At 32.9% G+C, this 27,035-nt stretch overlaps 1 protein-coding gene across 1 annotated transcript in view; it reads left to right on the plus strand.

Moving 5' to 3' along the window:
* Nucleotides 1-736: 736 nt before the first annotated feature.
* LOC114334616 (ATP-binding cassette subfamily G member 4-like) overlaps nt 737-27,035 on the plus strand; it is a 293,193-nt gene continuing 266,894 nt past the window's right edge. Inside the window, exon 1 of the mRNA XM_028284693.2 lies at nt 737-1,157. Coding sequence (XP_028140494.2) covers nt 1,010-1,157 — 148 coding nt within the window. The 5' untranslated portion in view covers nt 737-1,009. The remainder of the gene's footprint in view (nt 1,158-27,035) is intronic.

Genomic DNA, 27,035 nt, shown 5'->3' on the forward strand with positions numbered 1-27,035 from the left:
CAGAGATTTAATGGTAAGGAATAAAAATTCCATATTTTGTAGTTATGTATAACTTTACACACCCTATCCAAATAGCTATCAAAATGACAGTATTGCCATTTAAGAAAATCAATGATGACCCCATATATCTAAATTGGGACACCCTGTATACATTATTATTGTATGAAAAAAATTTCCATTTGAAATACTAATCGACAGATTTAGTCATTTTTCAAAAAAACAATTAGTATTTGAACTATTGAATTTATTCCATTTGGCTGACACACAGTGTATGTTTAGTTTGTTTATTATTTATTGTTATACCTGTTACATATACATAATTACATACATATAATTTGGGAATAGTGATTTGTTTAATTTTATCCCACAGGATTGAAAACAAAAACTTATATTTGGAAGGTTCAAAATAATTTTTTTTTAAATAAGATTTTTTTTACATCTGGTTTGGTAACACTTTAGAAAAAGTCACGCGTCGCCACTGACTTTTAGATAACTGTTTAATTGTGGCTCGCGAAAAATTTCACATTTTAAAAATGGCTTGGACTATCAATGAGCTTGGCCACCCCTGGAATATAGAATAGATACCCTTTTTTCCGCTCATTTGTAAAATAAATCAACGCCTTGCTTTTACTACTATTATTATCTATCAGCGAAAGTAATACCGTAATACCACCGGCAGGTAAACTACCTGAGTGGTGGTAACGCGAAAGAAGACGTTACGTTACCTTTGGCAGAGAACTTCAACTATCACTTGTTAGTCAAAAAACCGTCGAAACGAATGGGCTTCCATTACCAACGGATAGCACGCGGCATTTATCGACCTTCTGCTCTATACGTAGTTCTGAAACGTTCCTTACAGCTTGCCAGTTGATTTATAAACTGCCTCCGCGCGAACTAAAAAACTATTTAGTTGGTCGATTGCAGCAAATCAGTTCGGTTTCCCAGAACCATAGGATTTATTGTTGAGTTGCGTGTTCGAGTCAAAACGGCAGTAGTTTAATTGACAAACATGAGTGAAGCCAGTGGTAGTGCAATGGAGGTTATGTTGCCGAAATTTAAACCTTTAACTCAGTTAAATACAATCGCTAAAAAACCACCCATTGATGTTGAATTCTGTGATTTAACTTACTCGATTTCTGATTCCAGTTATAAAGGGGGTAAGCAAATTTAAAAATACATTAATATACCTTGTTTTTCTAAAATAAAATGTACCCAAAATAAGAACACTTGTTGATATTATTACACTTAAATAAATGAATTAATTATTAGTTTTAATCAATATGTTAATACCTAGGTATATAAATGAATCAATCATTTATTATTTTTGACTTAATATTTTTACATGGGAATAAACCACAATGAATTTTAATTAAAATTAGATTTTTTGTTTTATTCTGACGTTTAGATTTCCAAACGAGAAATTGTTTTCAAATTTTATTTCGGAATTTTTTAAGACGATTTCCCGATTGAAAATGGAAACGTCGAAATAAAACAAAAAAGAGTATTTTTATTACAATTTATTGTGGTTTATTCTCATGAAGGTACAAGTATTCAGTAATATGCCACAAAAGATAGTTTCATTATTTTTAGTCTAAATATGTATCTATCTTACCCGCATAATTACATTCCATAAAGAAATCCAAAAAAAATAGGTAATAAAAATAAATATTTTCATTAAGTTTATATCTATTTAGTGTAAAAAGTATTACTTGTTATATTGAAGATATTTCACTTTTCTTTGTATACACACATTTTTACACATTTTTTATTAGATGTACACTTTTTAAAATATTTCTATATACATACAGGGTCTTTCAAGAAAAGGTAACAATGTCTCTAGGATAGATAAAAAAATTGAAAAATAATTGGGGTTTACTTAGTAAAAAATTTTTGTAACGCCATCCGTTTTTCAAGACAGGTAGAATTAATATTAGAGAAAAAAAAAAATTACAATTTTTTTACGATTTTGCCGAAACTACTGGCAACATTGTAATGAAATTTGGTGGGTTTTAGAAGTAGTTATTGTGCATTTTTTAAATATACATAATTAAGAATTTTATATTCATCATTGGCGCGCATACGTGTAATGGTCTGAATTTTTTAAATAAAAAAAATAATACACCACTGAGATATTTCAAATTAAAATAATTTTTGAATTCCTCGTTCAATTTGTGACAGAAAATCTGTCTTTCCTTTTTTTTTAATCCGAGGCGCTGTTTTCATGCAAGAAAATATAATATCGGGACGCTTCCAAAGTATTTGAGAAATTATTATTTAAGTTTCTGTTACATGAATGGATAGAAACTTATTTCGAATAATTTGTAAGGGTTAAGATGTTTTATTTTTTGCATAAAAAGGCATCGTATGATAAAAAATTGAGATAGATTTTTTGTCACAAATTGAACGAGGATTTCAAAAATGATTTTTAATTTAAAATATCTCAGTTGCGTAATATTTTTTTTTCTTTAAAAACATCAGACAATTACCCGTATGCGCGCCAATGATGAATATAAAATTCTTAAGATGAAGTAGTTTTCAATCCTAATAGCAAAATTAATAGTATTGAAAATATTAAAAACATTACTAAAAGATTTTTAAATTGAAAACTTATTGGTACACTTTCCTGGTGACACCTCCAAGGCTTCTACAGTTTGTAAGCACATGGATGCTGCAGTGAAGACAAAGGGAAGGAATTATACATTATGCAATTCACATCCCCCGTCTGCAGCTTGGTAAAGTTCCAACGGAAAATGCACCTGGTTACTCTACGGAGTAATACGACTATAAAATAAAAATGTATACCATTTTTATTCAGTTGCAATGCGAAGGCAAAACAATCTTACTTTTCAATTAGAATACGGAGCGCAGTCCAGTTCTCTGAATCGCGATTTTCGGCTCTTATTGGAGCATCATCGGAGAGAACGTAGGCACTGTTCTCCATATCCTAAATGACCAGCACCGAGAGTCTTTCCCACCCATTGCAACCGAAGTGAAGCTATTAGGTGACTAGCGTCATCTGGCAATTGAAAGATTAAGTAGTTTTCAATCCTAATAGCAAAATTAATAATATTGAAAAATAAAAAAATAATTTTGCTATTAGGATTGAAAACTACTTCATCTTTCAATTGCCAGATGACGCTACTCACCTAATACCTTCACTTCGGTTGCAATGGGTGGGAAAGACTCTCGGTGCTGGTCATTTAGGATATGGAGAACAGTGCCTGTGCCTACGTTCTCTCCGATGAGGCTCCAATAAGAGCCGAAAATCGCGATTCAGAGGACTGAACTGCGCTCCGTATTCTAATTGAAAAGTAAGATTGTTTTGCCTTCGCATTGCAACTGAATAAAAATGGTATACATTTTTATTTTATAAAATTCTTAATTATTGTACGTCAAAAATGAACAATAACTACCTCTTAAGACAGTGTTGCTAGTAGTTTCGTAAAATTGCAAAATCGTAAAAAATGTGTAAATCTTTTTTCTTCAACGACCTGTATCTTTAAAACGGATGGCGATACAAAATTTTTTACTAAGCAAACCCCAATTATTTTTTAGTTTTTTGCCTATCCTAGAGAGGTGTTATCTTTTTTGAAACACCCTGTATACAGTGTATCCCACAATGACAGTGCGATTTAATGTTATGTGTTTTTATTAGAAAAGAAAAAAATCAATGTATAATGTCTTTTTGAGTGTTTGACAAAACAGCTTAAGGGCCAAACGGCGTAAGTATACACTGTGCAGTTTACCTTATACATACAGTATGGTACGAATGAAAGGAATAAATTTGATATTTCGTAAGTCGGTGACTTTAAGGAAAAATTCCGAAAAACGTCGATTTTTATTTTTAAATTATGATATTTTGACATATATTTCATACTAGTGACGTCATTCATCTGGGCGTGATGACGTAATCGATGATTTTTTTAAAAGAGAATAGGGGTCGTGTGCTAGCTCATTTGATAGGTTATTTAATTATCTATTCAGTAATATAACCATTTACCTACATAATTATTTATACAAGGTGTCAAAAAAAATTTTTTTTAATTAAATTTCTTGACAAAAAAAAGAAGATTGTATGTAATTTATTTAACTCAAAATACATTTTATTGCTGTAAGAAATAAAAAAAAATGTTTTTTCATAAATAAACCTTGCTTTTCGCTTAAATTAAATTTTCAAACTTCCAAGAAACAGGTGGCTGACGAGAGCTGTCTTGGACATTGAATTTAATCGAAAAGCAATGTTTATTTGTGGAATAAACATTTTTTCCTGTTTTTGGGCAACAGTAAAATGTATTTTTAATTAAATAAATTACATATAGATATTCTTCTTTTTTTTTGTCAAATAATTTATTTAAAATTTTTTTTTGGGACATCCTGTACAAATAATTATGTAAATGTGTATATTACTGAATAGAGAATTGAATCATGGATTATGCCATCATGCCCAGATGGATGACGTCAGCAGTATGACATATATGCGAAAATATCATAATTTAAAAATAAAAATCGACCTACTTTGGGTTTTTTTTGTCGTCGCCGGTTTACGAAATAACAAATTTATTCCTTTCATTTGCACCATACTGTATGTCCTAACATTTATAAGAATTTTTGAGCTGTGGTGTGGAAATCGCTTTTGGAATGAAATTTTTTGCGTGTTTTCATTTTAAAAATCGCTGGGACCCCTCAACTTTTAAATTAAAATGAAGCTTTTTAATTATTAACTTTAAATATACAGATCGATTTACGCAAGTTTACCATAGTCCGTTATCTTTAATTTTAATAAAACACCCTGTATATTTTTATGTTTTTAAAAGCACCTTAACAACCTGATCTCAACAAACTATATTATGTAGAGTCTATTAGATATGTAGAGTCTAAGAATTAGTTTTCAAATAAGTACATTTACCAGCAATAGTCGTAACGTAATTGTGGTAACCATAGTTTTACTTAGGTTGTTATTTGTCAACTTGACAGTATTTAACTAGTTATTTCAATTTAATACCCTAAGGTGTTATTTTGAAAAATAACGCCCTAGGGAAATATATCGTATTTAACTGACTTTGAAATCATGTCATTATTTGTCAAATAATATACCAGTCGTACATTAAGAGGAAACAGTAGCGATCAACAGGTAGCGAAAACGCGTTCCAAGATTGCTGCTGTAATTTTGAAGATTTTTCGAGATATTTGGCACAGGTATTCGTAATATAATAAAGAATGGCGGTACAGAGCCCAATTTGAAAAATATATTAATATGTGGAAATTAATCTGTAATTAAATACAATATTAAAAAAACGAGCCTGTACCGCCATTAAGAAAAAAAAATACACTTTCTTCAAATAAACTTTTTTATCCGATGCCTAGATTTTGTGTCATTTTGGAACTACTAAAATTTTTTATTTCATTAGTAGTTCCAAAATGACACAAAATCTAGGCATCGGATAAAAAAGTTTATTTGAAGAAAGTGTATTTTTGTTCTTCTTAATGGCGGTACAGGCTCGTTTTTTTAAATTGTCTTTAATTACAGAGTAATTTCCACATATTAATATATTTTTCAAATTAGGCGCTGTACCGCCATTCTTTAGTATATTACGAATACGTGTGCCAAATATCTCGAAAAAATATTCAAAATTACAGCCGCAATCTTGGAACGCGTTTTTGCTACCTGTTGATCGCTACTGTATCACCTTAAAATATTTATACCACTCTTAGTCCATTGAAATGTTACATTTTTTGGCCATACCTTGCATTTGTTAAAGGAGTCAATTTTATTTTTTTAATGTATAGAGGTGATTAGTAGAAGCTTAAGTTCAACTTTTTGGGGTCGCCACTCTTGTCCCCCGGCCGCCATCTTCGAAAAGGGGTGCAAAGGAGTTTCGCGCTATATCTCATAAACTACCAACCCTACGAAAAATCTAATAAAAACATAAAATGTAGCAAATTAAATTTTCTACAATTTTGTTTTTGTTACTTTTGATCGTCAAGTGACCAACAAAAAAGATATAAACAAAAATAAGTAAAAATTTTTTAACGAGTTTCCTTTTGGATGTTATAACTTTTTTCAGTTCATTTTACAATAATATAACATTATAGCAATTTTGTAGAGGGGTTTTCAGTGAAAAATTTCCACTATAAAGGTGTTTAATTCTATTTATTTATCTAGGTTTTACAGCGCTCCAAACTTGACAAGATTCTCGAATGCTCATAAGGATACAATAAAAACAAAACGTTAGGCTTACTTTTCTATCTTAATATTTTTTATTCATACAATTTATTATGACTTTAATATACCTCTGATTATTAATCTAGTTTTGACCTTTCTTCCCACTATAAAACTTAGAAGCCTAAGCGCATATAGAAAAGGCACAATAAGTTGTTTGAGGACAAATTCGCCGGTCCAGAAGAAGAATGACGCAACCGCAAAATGCAAAATTCTTCAGAATAAAAAACGATTTTTAAATATTTAAAATAGGGATTAAATCAAGAGTAATCCTCCAGGAGCATCGGTATGGCGTTTGTTTTTTGACAACGATGGCTTTTATTTTCATCGATATTGGTTCGAATTTCATTATCTTAATTTAATCGCCCATTTTCAACCCTATCTACAGTTGCGTCATTATGCATATGAAACAATGTCTAACATAGCGCGTATTTCAGTAACTACGTACCTAGCCCAAAGTGGCTCAGCACATTTTTACAGTTCGGCCGTTTTGTCTCATCTTTACATAGTATTTTAGAAGTCAATTGCGCAATAAAGAGGAATTGAAAAAATTTGCAGTTACGTCATTTTTCTTCCTTACCGGACTGAATATCTGCCTGCTATTACTTTATTATTATAATTTATCCAAGGTGGTACAGCAGTCGGTCCCCTCTTCTTAACTTATTCTTACAGTGTTTCCTATTTTTCCACGTGCAGTCGTATTAAAAATTGTGAAAAGTATTTTGAGTTTTATAGATAATACTATTGAGAGTGTCATGGGTAAAATTTATATTTTTGTAATTAGATAAGCATTTTGTGTTTTTTGTAAGAGCGCATCATGTGTGGTGGTTATTTTATTTGTAAGAAACATCTAGGGAAAATTATTTGTCAGTGGGAAAGTCGAGCCATCTTTACTCACTGTCATCGGTGAACGTTTTTCGTCTCTTTATATAAAGATGGATTACACTCAAAAAAATTTAGTTCGTAATATTGATTAACAGTGATTACTGAATAGTATTTCGTTGTCACAACAATTTAATTTGTTGTTTCAAGGAACTTTTAGACATTGACGGATGTATTTGGTTATTGTCACAATTATTGAATAATAATTGTGAGAATAACTAGAGTACATTAATCAATAACACTCAATTTATTCAGCCAATAAGTTAGTTTCTTATGTTTAATAAATACTGTTAATTCTGTCAGCAACTCACGTTCTTGATTTCGTAGATGACAAGCAATTACCTTGGTTTATCGTGACAACGTACACAGTGGCGTAGCTAGGGTGGGTGACACCCGGGGCGGTAATCGATGGTGTCACCCCAAATCCTAAAAATCCGATAACCGTATGTTTTGAATAATGAAAAAATTAAGAATTATAGTTAACGAAACTGCAGTAAATAGTATATCATCGTCGTCGTCTAACCGCTATCGTCCACTGCTGAACATAGGCCTCTTAAGTTTCTGCATGTCTCCCTATCTCGAGCTACCACTCTCTAGTTCCCGGCAGTTCTATATAATAGTTTATTTACTTTTTTGTTTTACACTATGTGAATGAATTAAAATATTTTTTAGCTTTACTAGCGAAAAGTTCTGAAATCACATTTTCTATATTTATGTTTTGTGTTGCTTCATGTTCGATAGTTAATCATCATCATCATCCAGCCTCAATAGTCCACTGCTGAACATAGGCCTCCTCCCCTCGTTTCCATCTCCATCTATCCTGCGCCGCTCTGATCCAGTTTTTTTAGCTTTCTTAAGTCGTCAGTCCATCTTGTAGGCGGTCGACCGACGCTTCTCTTGTCTTCTCCTGACCTCCATTCCAGTAACCTCTTCGTCCATCGCCCATCTGTCGTTCTGGCTATGTGTCCTGCCCATCTCCACTTCAACCTGGCTATCCTTTCGATGACGTTAGTCACCTTTGTTCTTCTGCTAATTTCTTCGTTTTTGATTTTGTCTCGCATTGTTATTCCTAACATTGACCGCTCCATTCTCCTAACATTAATTGCTCCGTTCGATAGTTAATAAACCGAGGTTATTAAGCCTTGTTGACGTCATTGTTTCTCGCAAGTAATTCTTGATTGATTTTAGCTTCCCAAAACTTCTCTCACATGAAGCAACCGATGCAAAAATGGTCATAAACAAGTTTAAGGCGACCAAGTTTGGGAGAGATTCCATAAAATCGCATTCCACCATGAATTTTAAAAAGTCTACAGCTAACCATTTAGATACTGTAATATTGGCCGCTTGTAAAAGTCTTCTAAGCCTTGGTATTTCTAGCAGGAGGTCTTCTTCTGATACCTCTTCATGGTAAAAGTCACAAAATGTTGAAACAGCTAATTTCAACTGTTTACTGTTCGTGGAAAAGTAAAATGTGTGTCTGCACAGCCTCGAACAAAAAAGCCATATGGATGGACTGATCTGGTTTCGAGTTCAACATTGAATGTCAAAACATTTCAACATAATATTATCTTTTTGAAGTTCGGCTCGAAGTGTAGAGTTTTTAGGTAGAAATGTCGTCGTCTTCATATTTTGTCGTTGCAAAATATATGTATTACTTTATTTTATAATATGATTATGTTTTTCTTCAATATAAAGACGAAGTACCCCTATTTTGGTCGCTGATTGATCAATGCCTTTAATTATACAAAGCGGGCATAAGGTTATGTGTGACACCTCTGGTGTATAAATTTTCTTGTTGATGAGAGACTTTGTAAATTGAAGGAACAACACTATAAAAATGTTCTGCCAATACTTTAACTGCAGCCAGCATAGTGCGCAGTGACTGAGAACTCCAACGCGTTGTGGAAAGTCGCTTAACAGATGTTTTGCTGTGTTTAATAAGCACTTCCTAGCAGCTAATGGAAACACATAAAAAACTTAAAAATTGCTTCTTCAGTTCTGGAAAATTTTATACAAGATGTGTTTTGTGCAAAAGAGTGCTGGCCACATAAATTAATTAAATGATCAATAGATCCGAGGAAAATGGCCTTTTTGATTTTTGCTTTAATAATAGCTTGTATTCCTCCATGTACGCCGCTCATAACAGATGCATTATCGTATCCCTGTGAACGGTATTTCATAATATTTCTACACCATCAATTTCAAGCTTCTTGAGAATTTCGTTACTTAGATTAACTGCTTTTTTCCATTTAACGGAAAAAAATCCAAGAAATGCTTCTTACACCTCGACTTCTCTCGGTTTCGTCACAGTATAAAGAGGAACAGTATAAAGAGGAACAGTAAAATTTCTTCTATGGAGGCACTTTGATCTCAAGAAGTACTACCGGAAGTTAACCGGTACGTAGCAATGCGAGAGTGGTACTCTAGCGGTCTAGCGACTGGGAACCTTGCGCGGTCGCCATGCGCCTTTTTTACTTCTTACTTCTTTACTTCTTTTTACGATTTTACTTCCAATTTTTCTCAGAGCAGTTCTAGTGTCCCTATTTATACTGTGGTTTCGTGTGTTCACAAAATAATATCGAACTTTAGATTGATACGTGAGTAAAGTCACAAATTAATGATTTATTCTTTTGTGATCGGGTCTCTCGGGTGTCACCCCTGAAGGGGTGACACCCGGGGCGGACCGCCCCCCCCCCCCGCCCCACCCTAGCTACGCCACTGAACGTACAGATTTCATTAAAACAATGTACAAATGTTGTTAATATAGAGTAATATATGATTATTGAATATATGTAAATTGATTGTTGTGACAACGAATGCATTAATCAATCTACTACTGCATTTAATACTCACAATAAATGCGTTTATTGTGACAATAATCGTAGTTGTTGAGACAATAAATGTTTTGCTTGAACATTTGAAAGTTAACGGCTTTTCCTTATAGTGATACCCCTAGCTTCTCTGTGTTACCGAAGTGCCGAATAATAATTGTTGCATTTCGTTTTCAAGTGTAGTCCGTAGTAGAAGGAAGTTTTTGTGTGTCTATTATCGTGAAATTTCGGTCGAATTCTTTTTAAATGTATTAATTTTTTTCGAATCCTGAGAAAACTAATTATTATTTTTGAAAATTTAAATGCAAAATAAAATATTACAGTATTATCGAAGGTCTGAAGTCCCTGAGAACCTCTATAATGATTATTTTAATAAGTCACAGGGGTGGAAAAGAAAAAATTTAGTATGATTATTAATTTCAAATAGGCATACCATTCAACAGAAACTTTTTGTTTATTCTAAGGGACTTTCTGCCCTCGGTAATAATGTAATATTTTATTCTGCGTTTAAATTTTTCAAAAATACTTATTAGTTTTCTCAGAATTCCAAAGAAAATGAATGCGATTAAAAAGAATTCGATCGAAATTTTGCACCTGCGCTCTCAAAAGGGATTAAAGTGTTATACATTTTTGGAATCACTATTTTAAACGCTTTTAAATAAGCTGTCACATGACGTACTTTCCCATTAAAAAAAATCAAAGTTACGCCGCGCCTGTCACCTGAAGAGGGATCGTGTAAAGTTCGAAACATTGCTGTTATAATATACTTTAATTATTTTAAAAATCGACCTGTCCGAGCGTTTTGTTTATGTGCTAAAAATAAATAAGTTAATAAGGGGGTGGGTGGAGTGTAACACTTATTCCAGTACACTGTATAAGTGAAATCATATGAAAAATCACACAGTGTAAAGTCCTTTAGGTTAAGGACAAAAAAGGGGGATTTAAAAAATTATTATTAATCAATTAATATCATACATTGGGCTATTGCATTCAGTAATTATTAATATAAAATACGTTCATAGTAGGAATGAACGAAACTGATTTTAAGAATGAATAGAATTGCTTGTAAGAAAAACTGTATTTATTGTGGGAATGAACGGAATTAATTGTAACAATAAACGGAAATAATTGTAGAAATAAACGAAATACGTTAGGAGAAATAACACTGTTATTGACACAACGAATAGTCTTCGTCGGTCAATTAACGACGTTGTTGTTTCAATAAATAGTGTCCGTTGACTCAATGAACAGAGTTCGTAATATCAATAAATAGTGTTCGTTGACTCAGTGAACAGAGTTCGTAATACCAATAAAGTGATATTATGGTATACATAATGAATGTTCATCCATTCAATAAACGTAATACATTGGCTCAACGAACGAAAATAATGAATTGATGAACATCGTTTTGTTGTCCCAATAAAACCAAGAATTGGACAAATTTTAAGTATTGCGTTTGTTGTCTGAATTAACATTTTTATTGATATTACGTACATTTTTCGTTGAGTGTATAAATGGCGGAAATAAAGATGATTCTCTTGAAACCCTGAGATACACACGATTCGCTAAAACAGTGACAAAAAATGCATTTAATCTCTTTTCACTTCCAATAACACAAGATACAGCCCGTTTCCACAGACTCCAAGTGTATCACCAGATTCAGTCATGGCTCGGTAAACATTGTGATCCAGAAAATTGGGGCTGGAAAAAGCATGGAAAATTTTTGATACCAATCCAAACTTCCAAGCCTCTAGTACCCCCGAGCATATGAAATTCATCTTTAGCAGATGCAATGGATACTTTTTCCGTTACAAGAAAATTCTATGCGGTCATGACATACATTTGAGTCTTAGGACAAGAACTTTAAAGTGTTACGTGTTTTCCGTTCTTCTCTACGGAGTTGAGTCATGGACCTTAACAGGAAGAATGCTTAAGATGGTTGAATCCTTTGAATTATGGTGCTATCGAAGATTGCTGAGAGTAAGCTGGATGGGCAGGGTAGACATGTCAACATTAATTATTGAAGAAAATAAATTGGTAGATGAATTACCAACAACGACGCCAACTCTAACTCTCATTATACTACAATAATTCACCTCGGATACTGATTCAGATCTTGACTCGCAGCCTAGACCATCGAAACAAATAAAAAAATAATCACTGTGATAGATCTTTTCAACATATAATAATAAATAATATTGTTTTGTATAGAAATTGTCCGTGGATTAGGCATATTGGGGATACCACACAAAAAACGCGCCTCCAGACTCTACCTCATAGGTGGCCGGGAAAAGGGTCAAAAATAGCTTAATAATAACATAGGAATGTTAAAATCATAATAAATAAATATATAGATAGGAAAGTAAGCCCTAGGTTTTGTTTTTATTGTATTCCTATGAGCATTCGAGAATATGGTCAAGTTTGGAGCGCTGTAAAACCTAGATAAATAAATAAAATTAAATAACGTTATAGTGAAAATTGTTCGTTGAAAAATCCTCTATAAAATCGATATGACGGTATTTTTTTTTCTTATTTTTGTTTATAACTTTTTTGTTGGCCACTTGACGATAAAAAGTAATAGAGATAAAATTGTATAAAATTTAATTTGCTACATTTTATGTCTTATTAAAGTTTCTGTATGGTTGCTAGTTTAGGAGATACAGCGCGAAAGCCCTTTGTATCACTTTTTCCAAGATGGCTGCCGGGGGAGAAGGGCGGCGACCCCAAAAACTTGAACTTAAGCTTCTACTGAACCCCAGTACACATTAAAACAATAAAATTGACTCCTCTAAGAAATGCAACCCTAAATGTAACATTTCAATGGACTATCTAAAGTATATAAACAGATTTAAAATGCTCTGGTCTATATCGAAATATAAAAATCTCATTCTCGATAAAAAGGCAGTTACCGGCTTTTCAAAAGACTTATTCACAACTTATCTAAATAATTCTAACAAATTTACTCTTACATTTAAATAGTTGAATATTTCTTGAATGTATTCCATAATTCACTGTTAAACACATCTTTACAGGGTGTTCAAAATTTACAGTTTTAATATTGGATTATTCAATGTGTAGGTAGTAGAAGGCTTATTTTAAGTGGAACACCATGTATATTAATCAATGTTAATATTAAACAAAAGTTTCCTCATTTGAATGGTATAAGGATGTCGTATACCACCTATATAGATGTCATAGTTTTTGCGTAATTTACAGCAAATCGATTTTAAAACAAAAAATGTAGTTAGTAAATATCATTGTATGATATTCCGTTCTAGGTCTGGATCCCGCGTATGAAAAAAAAGTTGATTAATAGTAAGCTGAAAATTTGTTAATAGCTTAAGGGTGTCTAGTCGGATAAACTTTGATATATGGGAACACTGGAACAGGGACAGTTTTAATTGTGGAATAGGTTAAAAATCTGGAACGGTCAGACCACGAAAACGGCACATTTATTTTGTCCGACAGAATAGACTTAAACTCTCCGAACAGAGATTAAACTCTCATGCAAAAATCAGACTGCTATTTATCACCTGTCATAATTCCTGTCATTTGACATATTCTACATGTTCCACTCATTAAAACGCCCATTTGGTGATACATAGCTGTCTGATTTTTGTATGAGAGTTTAATCTCTGTTCGGAGAGTTTAAGTCTGTTCTGTAGGACAAAATACATGTGCCGTTTTCGTGGTCTGACCGTTCCAAATTTTTAATCTGTTCCACAATTAAAACTGCCCTTGTTCCAGTGTTCCCATATATCAAAGTTTGTCCGACTAGTTACCCTTAAGCTATTAAAAAATTTTCAGCTTGGTATTAATCAACTTTTTTTCATACGCGGGATCCAGACCTATTCTGGTAATTGTCAAAAATATAAAAATTCGTGTATTATCTTCAAATTTAATTAAATTGTTTCTAAAAATGAAGTTCCACATTTTTATATTCCTTTATCCGGACATTACATAATGCCTCCACAGCTTCGTATAGCTCCATGAATCTAACTCTCTCCCTTCCAGACCATTTTCTTTTTGTATTTAAGTACAAATCGATTTTCCGCCAACGACGCCATTTTAATTTTACACTTTGACACTACTTGGATCCAAGAAAGTTGACCAGAGCCCTAGTCAACTTGGATAGAACCTGTTGATACCTGTGTACTTGGACGAATAGGTGACACGATCAAAGTAATTTCCAAGAGATGCGCGCGCAACGTCCAAGTACACTTGGACCAAGTACACTTGCATCGTGTCAACCCGCCTTTATATACGAGTAGTTCGTTGAGATGAGGTTGTTCAGGAGCTTTAAAAAACATAGAAATGTACAGGATGTTCCATTAAAAATAAAGATAATGGACTACGCGTACATTGTTTAAAAAACGCACATTTAAATTTAAAAGTTGACGAGCCTCAGCGTTTTTTATAATTTTAGAGAAATAAAAGGCACACATCGAACACTGTTACAGCGAAACCTTGATAAGTCGGATTAATCGGTACCGCGGCCGATCCGGGTTATCGAAAATCCGGGTTATCCGGAGAATATGGTAAAAATTAATAAAATACATATAAATAATAAACAAATACACATTATAATTGCAAAAACATGAAATACAGATGCACAGTACATCTAAATTACATACAGTTGTATACAGTATTGTTTATTTCTTGGTAAAAAACTTAGTCATAGTGAAAAAATGTTTGTTTTGTCTGATGAAAATCGGTCCGGGTTAGCCGGACTTACAGGTTATCGGATGCCGACTTATCGGGGTTCCACTGTATTTATTAAATCTTGCCCAATTAGGGGCATTTGTCGACAGGAAGATATCCCGGAATCCGGAACGTCGTAGATATTTGTTTAAAATTAATGATAAAAGTAACATAATAACATACACACTGGACAAAGGACAAACAGATTAAAATCTAAATGCGGCTACTCTACTACAATGTTCGAAGTTAGAGGTACAATTAATTGTACCTCTAACTGCTTGTAACAACTAGGATTTCGACTACACAACACAATGTTGTTAAATTGATTTTTCTGGTTATTCTGATTTCTGGTGTGTATTTATTGGCCCGTTAATATTTGGTAATTTTGTACGATTTGTATTTGTTTATTTTTTACGTAGTTAATATTGGTTACGTGTTTCTTTGCAATTATTATAAATTTGGTGTTCTTTGTATAGTGACAAACCAAATTCTTGGTTTGCTTCTATTACTTTAGATAGAAATCTCTAGAGGCCGTTGATATTTTCTGCAATAAAGTCGATGCCATCTTCATGTCGAATATTGACAATAGGGTGACCATTCATTTTAATATAATTGTTTTATTTTCAAGGGCTAAATAGACATTGAATAATGCTGGCAACATTACATAGCCTTGCCTGAGATCTATTTTATCTTTATTTTTTTAATACGGAGTTATTTACTCTTGTTTTGTTTTAAAATTAAATAGTCAATGATTGAATCTAAATACTTAGCATGTTGTATTCACGCATATATACAGGGTGAGGCAAATAAAGGGCCTATTAGAAATATCTCGAGAACTAAAGGCAACAGAATCATGAAAATTGGAATAAAGGAGTTTTGAAGGATGATCTATATACCGGAAGTTGCTTATAACTTCGTTTTTTTTAATCGGACACCCTGTATATTTTCACATATTTGGATTCTCTTCTATGTCTTCTTTCTTAAAATATGAGATTTTGTAATATTATACAGGGTATTTTAAAAGATAATTAAGTTTTTTTATTAATTTCGTAGCAAAATTAACACCCTGTAGAATTGTAGTAGTTTGACATCTAAAACTCTACTTAAGTTCAAATAATTTTTAATATACTCTACTATTAAGAATCATTAGTATAGCTAAATTTTTAATTTTAGTATACAGGGTTGGTCGAAACTCGGAATGAGTATTTTCTGAGTTTTCTTAAATGGAACACCCTGTATTTTAGTATTGTAATGAAATGATATTTTATGGTACTTTTTTATTTCTTAAGCATTCCCTATACCTAACTGCTTTAATTTGTGCTTAATTGTTAATCGCACCAACAATCTTAACTACGTAGGTATTTTGATAGCTAAACCATTATTGGTAATTTTAAGGACCAGTCTGGATTAATATGTATTTATTTCTCAAAAATTATTTGGGATTGAGTATTTTCACGGCCAACCTAATAAAATTTTACGTATTTTCTGTTGCAATTATTGTTTAGCTTGAATCACCAATAACTCACAAATTAAAGCAGTTAGGTATAGGGAATGCTTAAGAATTAAAAAAGTACCATAAAATATCAATTCATTACAATACAAAAATACAGGGTGTGGCAAAAATATAAGAAAATATTATAAATATACATAACAATACAAAAATTTAAGAAAACTCAGAAAATACTCATTCCGAGTTTCGACCAACCCTGTATACTAAAATTAAAAATTTAGCTATACTAATGATTCTTAACAATAGTAGAGTATATTAAAAATCATTTGAACGTAAGTAGAGTTTTAGATGTCAAACTACTACAATTCTACAGGGTGTGAATGTTGCTACGAAATTAATAAAAAAACGTAATTATCTTTTAAAATACCCTGTATAATATTACAAAACCTCATATTTTTAGAAAGAAGACATCGAAGAGAATCCAAAAATGTAAAAATATACAGGGTGACCCATTTAAAAAAACGAAGTTATAAGCAACTTCCGGTATAACCGGAAGTTGCAAAGAGATGAAAATAATTTCATTTAATAGATCATCCTTCAAAACTCCTTCATTCCAATTTTCATGATTCTGTTGCCTTTAGCTGTCGAGATATTTCTAATAGGCCAGTTATCTGCCTCACCCTATATAATATGTAAATACTCAAAACTATTATTATTTTTTAATATACCTACCTACAGTAGTTTTCCAAAATATTATTTACTATCTATAACCATGTTACGGACACGGAATATATCCATTCATTAATCAGCATACAATTAATACTGAGAAATATCACCTTGGAATTTCTTTATTAGTTGATTCATCATTCTCTTTGCCTTTATTCCTATTCAGGGTAAATGAATCTCTATTGTTACACGACTTGACTTTATTTATTAGTTTTACTTGTTTTTACTAACTTATTTTTAAATTAGAACACTTACAAAAAATATAACTCATGGAGAACTCATTCAAAATCGTCTCTATTTATATCTATGATCTGTTCACGATTTCTTGAGAGCTCACTACAAGTTTGACCCTCATTAGGCCGATGCCACATTATGCGTTTTGAACGGATGCGGGTTTCCAACGCAACCGGACCGACCTGTCACACTATGCGTTTAGTCTGGTGCAGGTAGTAAGCGCGTACCGATGACTCAGAACGCATCCGCTTCCAACGCAACCGGACCGATCTGTCACACTATGCGTTTTCACCGGATGCGTCGGAAACGCATCCGGTCAAAACGCATAATGTGGCATCGGCCTTAGAGAAGATAAGTAATATGAAATACAGAGAGGATAAGTAATATGATATAATAACAAAAGCCAACCTAAAACTCGCAGTTTAAAATGTTTTCGACTAACCCACCTTGTATCTGAAGGAATACAATAGAGTTGTAAAACTGATAATCCGATTTTGGGTAAAAATTACCAACCAGTGTCGTAGAATATATCGCACCTTGAAAACCATATGGCAATATCTGCAATTTTTTCATGAAATGACCTTTGAATGCAGTCTAATAGGAAAAAAAAATCTATTTTTTAATGCTATATAGCAGCGTTTGCAAAAAATTTTAAGTTCGGCACCAGAAAGATACATCTCTATGGCTTTTGTCAAAAATCGATTCTTCTTTTTATACCATCAGGCATTATCTGCAGTAGTTGATGCTCTACGGTCCTAAAATTGGAACAAAACCCCAGATCTATATGGCAATATGTGCAAAATGTGACCCACGCTCGTAAAATGAAAGCAAGATCTACTGAGGAAACATCCTTTGAATGCAACAGAACATAGAGTGCTGCATAGAGATTTGATTGCAACACTGGAAATAAGCGACAAGACTATAACAAATTGATATACAACGTCGTACTGCAGATGAGTTTATCCCAAAAGAAAAGCGAATTATAACCGACAGACAATATATAAGCGACAGATTATAATATGCAAGACTTTGATTAAGTGTTAACACTAAAAATTTGTAATAAATAAGTACAATCAATAAAAAAAACTGTTATTTTATATGAATTTTTACTGTATCATGTGCGAAAATTGATATATTTTTTAAAACCATATGGCCGTATGTGCTAAAATACCTATTTCCTGGGGGAAATTTTACGTACTTTTTAATTCATATAAAAACACGTAAAATTAAAGACAATTGTGCCAAATACCAGGTCTGCAGCTTAATTTTTGGAATTACAGTAAATAAAATTAACTTTACAAAAACTTCAAATGCTCATAACTCAATATTATGATTTTTGCAGTTACTGCCCTATGGTTTTCAAGGTGCGATATGATTAAGACATTTATTTGAACTAAATAAATAATATATTAATGTAAATTGTATACTTGTTTCAATAAAATTTCTTTATTTGATTCAAAAATAAAAAGTTACTTGCAATTTGTAAAAGAAACATTTATTTAATTATTACCATAGAGGTAGGTATATATTAACATAGAATGAGTCTACGCTCCGCGCTTCCTGACAAGATCTCATAGACAGGTTTATGGTTTGGTACTATTTGTTTCTAGCACATTGTATCGAGAAACTAAAATGACATTAGGTATGAGTATAGGCACGGAAAGGGAGGACTACCGTCGCAGCTTTGCTATCCGTAAAAGTGAAACAGCACTGAGCCAAATAAAAAAGATGGTGTCATCACTTCGCTCTGAATGACAATATGTCTATGATAATATATAAGTCTATGATTAATACCTATTTTTGAATTATACAATTTACGATTACAAAACTAGTCAAATTCAAAATAAACAAAATCATCTTCGGAATCCGAGTCGTCTTGCAGGTTAATAATAAGCGTGTGTGCCTCTACCGTCATTACGTTATATAAATCCTACATTATTTTTGGTTCTTCTTCTATTACATGTCTTCTGCATCTCACTAGTTTTGTTCTGTAATATGTTGAAAAGACTCAACAATTCACGTACAGCTTGTATTTTATATAACGTATTTTTTCTAGCCACAGAACTTTTCATTTGTTCCCAAATGAGTTCAATTGGATTTAATTCGCAGTGGTAGGGTGGAAGTCTAAGAACTATGATGTTTCGCTTTTTCGCCATTTTGTCAACTACGTATTTCTTGAACTAAGATCTGTGGTGCCGGGCAATTTTTTAAGTTCTACTTTAACCATTCCATCTTCGTAAGGCAGAGACTTATACCGCAGCCAGTCAAGGATATTCTGTTCCTTCCACGCAGTCGTTAGAAGTCTTTCTAGTAGTCGTGAATGATAAGGTGGATTATCTAATACTATAATTGAATTTGGTGCTATATGTTCAATCATCTGCTCAAAATACTCTTCGAATATACTCCACGTTTCTTCCTGATAGTAGATTGGCCTTCCTTTATCCCAGAATTTTCGTATGAATCTTAGATAATTTCTTATCCAACATATTATCTCTTCCAGGTCGATCAAAAGTGATTTTTGATCTGATTTCTCTCACCAGAAATTTAATTCTTTTAAAACTTGCCACAATTTGGTTCGTCCGATATGAGGCAAATCCGGGTCATCTATAACATCTTGTTTAAGTTGTTAATTTTGTTTAAGTTGGGTAAGTATTTCTTTTTTGAAAAAAAAATCCTTGAATTTTCCTTTGAATACCCTTTTTGACAAATTCATCAATTTTAATAGGCTTTTTCCTCTCTTTATTGATTCGACACAACTCTCGATTATGTTCCAAGTTCCGAACAGTGTTTCTGGGATTCTGAGAAACTAGAGCATGGTGAACGTTCAGGATAATAGTCTTCTCTCTTGGTGAATATACAGACTTACTGACTGTACGCAACAGTACCGGTGTAAAAATTGATGCTGATGTGCGTATATGTTCGTAGGAATATGGAAAAAATCTACTCCCGCACTGCACAAAATTCGCTGAACATATATTCGAGACGCTAATTACTGCCGTATTTTATTCAAAATAGAATATCAATAAACGTTTTTGAAAGGAAGATAAAATGTAAATCTCCATTAATTTTAATGAGTAAACACTTCCGGAACCTCCGCCTATGATTTTACTACTTTTACTACCGTTTCATGACTTTGAGGCAAATTTTGTGCTCTCAAGAATATATGAACGGACCATAAGGTAATACATCTCGATCATTCGTGAACAAAATAGAAAGAAAGACATGCCGAAGTAAACAATTAAATAGGTCAGACGAGATTAATGAAGAATTTTCTAGATCTGACGCCGAACCGTCTGGCGACAGTGGTAAACAACCATCGAGGTTCGGACGATTTTGCCCGGTTTGTAACACTATTCTCTAATTACATTTCTTCGTCAAAAGTTTCTATCTTGGGTTATATCAATATTAATCCCTTTTATCGACATGTCCTGCCTAAGGATGTGCTCACTACGGAGACCAAAGGCTGGTATACTAGCCTAGAGCATAGTACCCTACTCTTCATATTCGTGAATTCTCGCATTTAAAATAATGTATTTATTTTACCTCGCGATCGAAACTGAAACTATATTATCGATCGCTATATAAAATAAATGCATTATTTTGAATGCCAGAATTCACGAATATGAAGAGTAGGATACTATGCTCTAGGCTAGGATACCATCCTTTGGTCTCCGTAGTGAGCACACACTTAGCATCTTCCTCAGAAACTCTCGATATTGGGTGATTAGTGACTCGACATTGAAGATGCCCGAACCATCTTAACCTATGCTCCCTCATTTTGGCAATAATTGGTGCCATCTCTAGACTTATACTCATTCTTAATTTTATCCTTTCTTGTTACTCTACTCATCAATCTAAGCATGCTACTTTCGGCTACATGCATTCGTTGTTTCTCTTTCGTTTTCACGTCCCACATCGCCTCTGGTTAATAGCTGTTTTATAGAATTTTGCTATCAGTTTCATTGGACTCTTTCTGTCATACACTAAATCACTCGCTTTATTCAACTTCATTCATTCCATCCTAATTCTAATACATACATCTCCATCTGTTTCCAGTACTCCATTACTCTGTAATGCCAATCCTAGGTATTTAAAATTATTACGTTTCACAATCATTTCACCATCCAAAGTCATCATTTTGTTTTTAGTAACCCCATCTTTAAATTAACATTCCATACTTTTCTTGTTTCTTAGTAAATATTAAATTAGTTAGATTTAAATTTAAGTAGACTTAAATTGGCTATCCAGCAGTAACGAAAATAAATATCTTTTAAACCCACTACTTTCTTATGAAATTGTCACTCTGCATCTGTCCTAATTAGTTTTTACTTCATCAAAGTATCTATAAAATTTTCATTCTCTGAGCGCTCTCTCTTATCTTCTCTCTCTATTCCACCTACTTAAGGACCTCCCGGTAAATTATTATCGTGTGTTGTTATGTTGTTCGCCTCCAGTCTTCGCTTCTTTTTGCCACATCGATGGACCATCTGACCAAAATTTTACTCTAGGTCTCTTCGGGGGCGATACCATAGTACAAATGTTGCATTACCATGTTGCAAATCGCATTTGCAACAATTTCAGTCCGTACCATTTCTGTCGAAAACTTGAAAAAAGCGGAGATATTGAGCAAAAATGGTTCTCTTTGGTTATGGTAAATGGTTAAATTCAAGATAGCCGCTAACTACTATTGACCCCTCTAAAGGTTAGAATAATCCGATTTGGGGTAGCTCGCCTTGCAAAGTTAGGCCTGTAACTCATCTAATCCGACTGAACTATTATTAGATTCATATTTAAGCAATGCTCAAAATTATAGTTCTGCAATCAAACTAAGAGAGTCATTAATATTCTGATAAGCGGGGTACTATTGTTGAAAATGTGTACTTAAATAATAATCCGGTCAACTTAGACATCAAAATGCTTGGCAAATAACAAAAATTGCCGGAGAGCCAAATTTTGGTGAAGAGCTAGGGTATACCATAACAAATAAAGTTTAAAAAGTCCCCATCGATCCCATGTGTGCGTCAAAAGTTATTCGGGGTCAAAGGTCAAAATTTGAGATTTTTTGGATTTTTTTCGAAAACGGTAAGTTTTATAAAAAAAAAACCTTAAACCAAAGTTGTAGATCTTAAAATTCTCTACAAAACTAGTCCTTGCTATTTTTTTCCTAAGAGTTGCCATTCCTGAGATATCGCGATTCAAAGAGCCACATTATACATGATATGCACACGTTTCCACACCACCTGTGAGGTAGTGTACTCGGCGCGTTTTTTTACCGTGGTTTCCCCTGTAGGCCTACTCCACTAACTGTTTTGACAATTTTAGGATAATTTAAGGAAACAATACCGGTCAAGTTCTAGATATTACCTTATTATTGATATTGATTATTGATATTGCTATTGATTATTAGGTTAACTATTGTTTTGATTTCTTTAGATATTTTAATCAGATTCATATTCTTGAAAGTCTACTTCAACAGTCAAGTCTTCTTCGATTTCATCTTCTTCCTCTTCCTCTTGCTGGATGTTCAAAAATTGTTCAAATGTGACTGAGTCATTGGTCTCTTCATTAAAATCACAGGAGTCTTCCTCTGTTGTACTAAACTGGACATTTGAGCAAGACTGACCTTGGCAGTTGGTACACACTAGAGAACACAGCAACCCGACTTTTTTACATCCACATTTGGCACTACAACCTTTTTTGCAATTGCAAAAAATAGTGTTAAGGAGTTTTTCTGGAGCAGGTGGGAGTAAGGTTTTAATCGGTTCCAGAGTATTATCTATTAATTTCCAACCCCAGTCTTCTGGATTCAGTTCATTGCCTAGCCATGTTTGAACTTGATAATATACTCGATACAAATGTTGAAAAGCAGATGCTGATGTTGGAGGAAGACATGATAGTTGTACTTGTTTCTTGTTTCGCGTATTTTTTACAAAAGTTAAGTATCGGTATTTATCAAGACAAATAATTTTTTTGGAGCTCCATGAGCTTTATTTTTACATGCGATAACCGGCTGCGACACTACGTCCGCAATGTACAGAAGGGGCAAAACGTCAGTACTTAAATTATCCGAAAAAAAAAGATTTGACTGACTGCTGTAAAGTTTTTACAGAATTCGCTTTCTTCTTGCGGTTTATGGAGCTCCAAAAAATTATTTATCTTGATAAATACCGATACTTAACTTTTGTAAAAAATACGCGAAACAAGAAACAAGTACAACTATCATGTCTTCCTCCAACATCAGCATCTGCTTTTCAACATTTGTATCGAGTATATTATCAAGTTCAAACATGGCTAGGCAATGAACTGAATCCAGAAGACTGGGTTTGGAAATTAATAGATGATACTCTGGAACCGATTAAAACCTTACTCCCACGTGCTCCAGAAAAACTCCTTAACACTATTTATTGCAATTGCAAAAAAGGTTGTAGAGCCAAATGAGGATGTAAAAAAGTCGGGTTGCTGTGTTCTCTAGCGTGTACCAGCTGCCAAGGTCAGTCTTGCTCAAATGTCCAGTCTAGTACAACAGAGGAAGACTCCTGTGATTTTAATGAAGAGACCAATGACTCAGTCACATTTGAACAATTTTTGAACATCCAGCAAGAGGAAGAGGAAGAAGATGAAATCGAAGAAGACTTGACTGTTGAAGTAGACTTTCAAGAATATGAATCTGATTAAAATATCTAAAGAAATCAAAACAATAGTTAACCTAATAATCAATAGCAATATCAATAATCAATATCAATAATAAGGTAATATCTAGAACTTGACCGGTATTGTTTCCTTAAATTATCCTAAAATTGTCAAAACAGTTAGTGGAGTAGGCCTACAGGGGAAACCACGGTAAAAAAACGCGCCGGGTACACTACCTCACAGGTGTTGTGGAAACGTGTGCATATCATGTATAATGTGACTCTTTGAATCGCGATATCTCAGGAATGGCAACTCTTAGAAAAAAAATAGTAAGGACTATTTTTGTAGAGAATTTTAAGATCTACAACTTTGGTTTAAGGTTTTTTTTTTATTAAACTTACCGTTTTCGAAAAAAATCCAAAAAATCTCAAATTTTGACCTTTGACCCCGAATAACTTTTGACGCACACATGGGATCGATGGGGACTTTTTAAACTTTATTTGTTATGGTATACCCTAGCTCTCCACCAAAATTTGGCTCTCCGGCAATTTTTGTTATTTGAAATGTCTATATAGACCGGGTTATAAACAAGGGATCATTCCACAATACAGGTAGATCCCTTGTTGATAGAATTTTACACCTCTTAGAAAAGCACCCCGCGGAGCTAAATATTAATGACTCTCTTAGTTCGATTGCGCCGGTGTAACTTAAAACTTTTAATTTGTTTGACTAATGCCATTCCCAAATATAGGAATCATTTTACCAGACACCATTGGTCAGTATTTTGAAATATGTATCCTTTGAATTGGCTAGACACTGTAGTGGCATAAACCTGAATAAACTTGCTTCTTTTTTTATTACATTCCTGACAAAATAGTTATCCCGATTAGGCTATAGCTAATCGTCGGCATAATGTGAAAAATGCATAAGTCCAAAATACCTGATTTTACAGGAGAGAAAAACTATACTAAATTTAAAATCAAGATGAAGTAGAAATAAACAAACCAAGACACGTTAAATGCTACTAGGAGCACTCACGACTCATAATTTACAATGCATATACATTGTAAATCCCAAACATGATTTCCAAAGTTTATACATTGTAAATTATGATTCGGGAGGGCTTCTAGTAGCATTTAACGTGTCTTGGTTTGTTTATTTCTACTGCATCTTGATTGTAAATTTAGGATAACTGTGCGTAACTCCTTTTGTATACAACTAAATATAATGTGAAAATTGCACAAGTCCCTAAACAACTTACATTCACGTTTTTAGTAATTAATTTGCTTAATTGTCAAACAATATGTTGTGTCATTTTAACCTGTATCCTGTAGATACTCATCCGTTTAAAATGAAAAGACTTTTTATTGTATAAACATCAGAAAAGTACCGATACGTTTGAACTGTTTAACCGCTAACAAGAGCGGACTTGTGCAGATTTTCAACATTAATGGACTTCGCAGATTTCATTTTTACAATTTTAGTAAAATCTAGTAAACTCTATTAGAACAAAACAGAGCCGTACATAGCTATTGGATAATGCTAACAGATGCCATCAAAAGTCTAAAATTGGCCTCAAATTTTCATATTAGGCCGAATTGTAATGGTAAAATGCCTAAAATTTCCTATTATTTGTAATGGTATCCAAAACGGCATAAACGTATTTTAAATTATTTCATTATGTTTATATTTTTTTTAAATAAAAATTTTTAAACAAATTATGTTGTGGATATTATTTGGGTATGTATGATAGTGTGGAGTTGATTAACATTAAACTTGTCAAGTTTTTATTGAACGTACTCATGTAATTACTATTTTTTTGATGGCTAGACATTTTTCCATTAAATGCTTTATAATAAAAAATTCATCTATTGTTGATTCAACAGTAGGTATATTATAAATGTTCGTTTATGTGTGGCATTATTCCTTTATAGATGACACTGTGCAATAATATTACTCATGTTAGATGGTACTCTTGTTGATACAGTTATAACACCATTCTTTGTCATTCGAATAATGTATAAAAACCTGCAGCTAAGACATTGACCTATTCAAAAATATCAAATAATATAAAAGTATTTAGTGCATTTACTAATTAAACTTTCTCTAATTCAGTTCCCATCAAACAATGACACTTCGTTGGAAGAAATTACAATGACTATGACTAATCATTTCTTAAATACTTTTTTTTTAATTACCGTTGGACAAAATAATGAAGTTACTAATGTACAGTTAGAAGAATATACTAAAAACAAAATACGATAATAAAATATAAAAATTTTCTGCAATCACTTCATAACGATGGCTTGTTTTTTCGTCACGACAAAGAAAATTTTGTGTTAATAGGACCGTGACTTTATCGCTTTTGTGTGATAAAATCTGGCACAGGTGCTTCATTTTGTGACTGTGCTTTGCAACTTGCATCGCAATTTCTTTCAATACGAAAAATGATGCAGATTTTTAGCTTACTTTTTGTTCTTTGCCACTTCCTTAGCAAATTAGCGATGAAACTTTTTATTAAACTCTATGTTCATTGTTCCATGGACGTTTGCGTATCTAGGTTCTATAAAAATAAAAGTTTATATTGTAGTATGTATTAGTGTATTATTATTACACTACTATTGACCCCCGGTCAGGTCGCCATGTACCCCTAAATACACACACACATCAATTTTGGACGGTCGATTTTTATCGCCCGTCCAAATTCCGATAGTGAACCACACGCGAGAACGGTCGGCGTGTGTGAAATGAAAGGTCCCGTTCTCGCATATTGTGGTTCAATATCGGAATTTTTGGACGGCCGATAAAAATCAACCGTCCAAAATCGATGTGTGTGTAACTGCCATAAGGTCAAATGCTATCCGGACTGGACCATATAGATTTGTTTGAGACTTGAGGCTTATATTATAAAATTAAATGAGCACTCTCCTTTAACTGCTATATAAAAATATAATATGTATTTTCAAAATAAACCATACTTTTAACTAAATGTAATTTATTTTTGAAGTCTCGATTTTTCAAATCAAAATCCAAATATTGTAATATCCAAAGCTTAGTATTAAAAATGTCTCAGGTGCTCAGGAGATCTCTCTGGAATAGCACTCTACACTCTGGTAACTCTATAGTCTGTTGTGTTGTGCAACTATTTCTGCTTGTTTTGCCAGTTATTCAGCCCACTTTCTTTTGTCTCTTCTTGCATTCCTTTTAATTGCTTCATTTATTGTTTCATATTCTTGTTGTCTATTCGCTCTTTCTTCTACAGTTCTTGCTTGCAAGATATCTTTTTTTCGCTATTTTCTTTCCTCAATAAGACATTAAGTTTCATCTGATATCCATTCTTTTTTATCTTTCTCTTTTTCTT

This window comes from Diabrotica virgifera, chromosome 1 (genome assembly GCF_917563875.1).
Source record: "Diabrotica virgifera virgifera chromosome 1, PGI_DIABVI_V3a".
NCBI lineage: Eukaryota > Metazoa > Arthropoda > Insecta > Coleoptera > Chrysomelidae > Diabrotica > Diabrotica virgifera.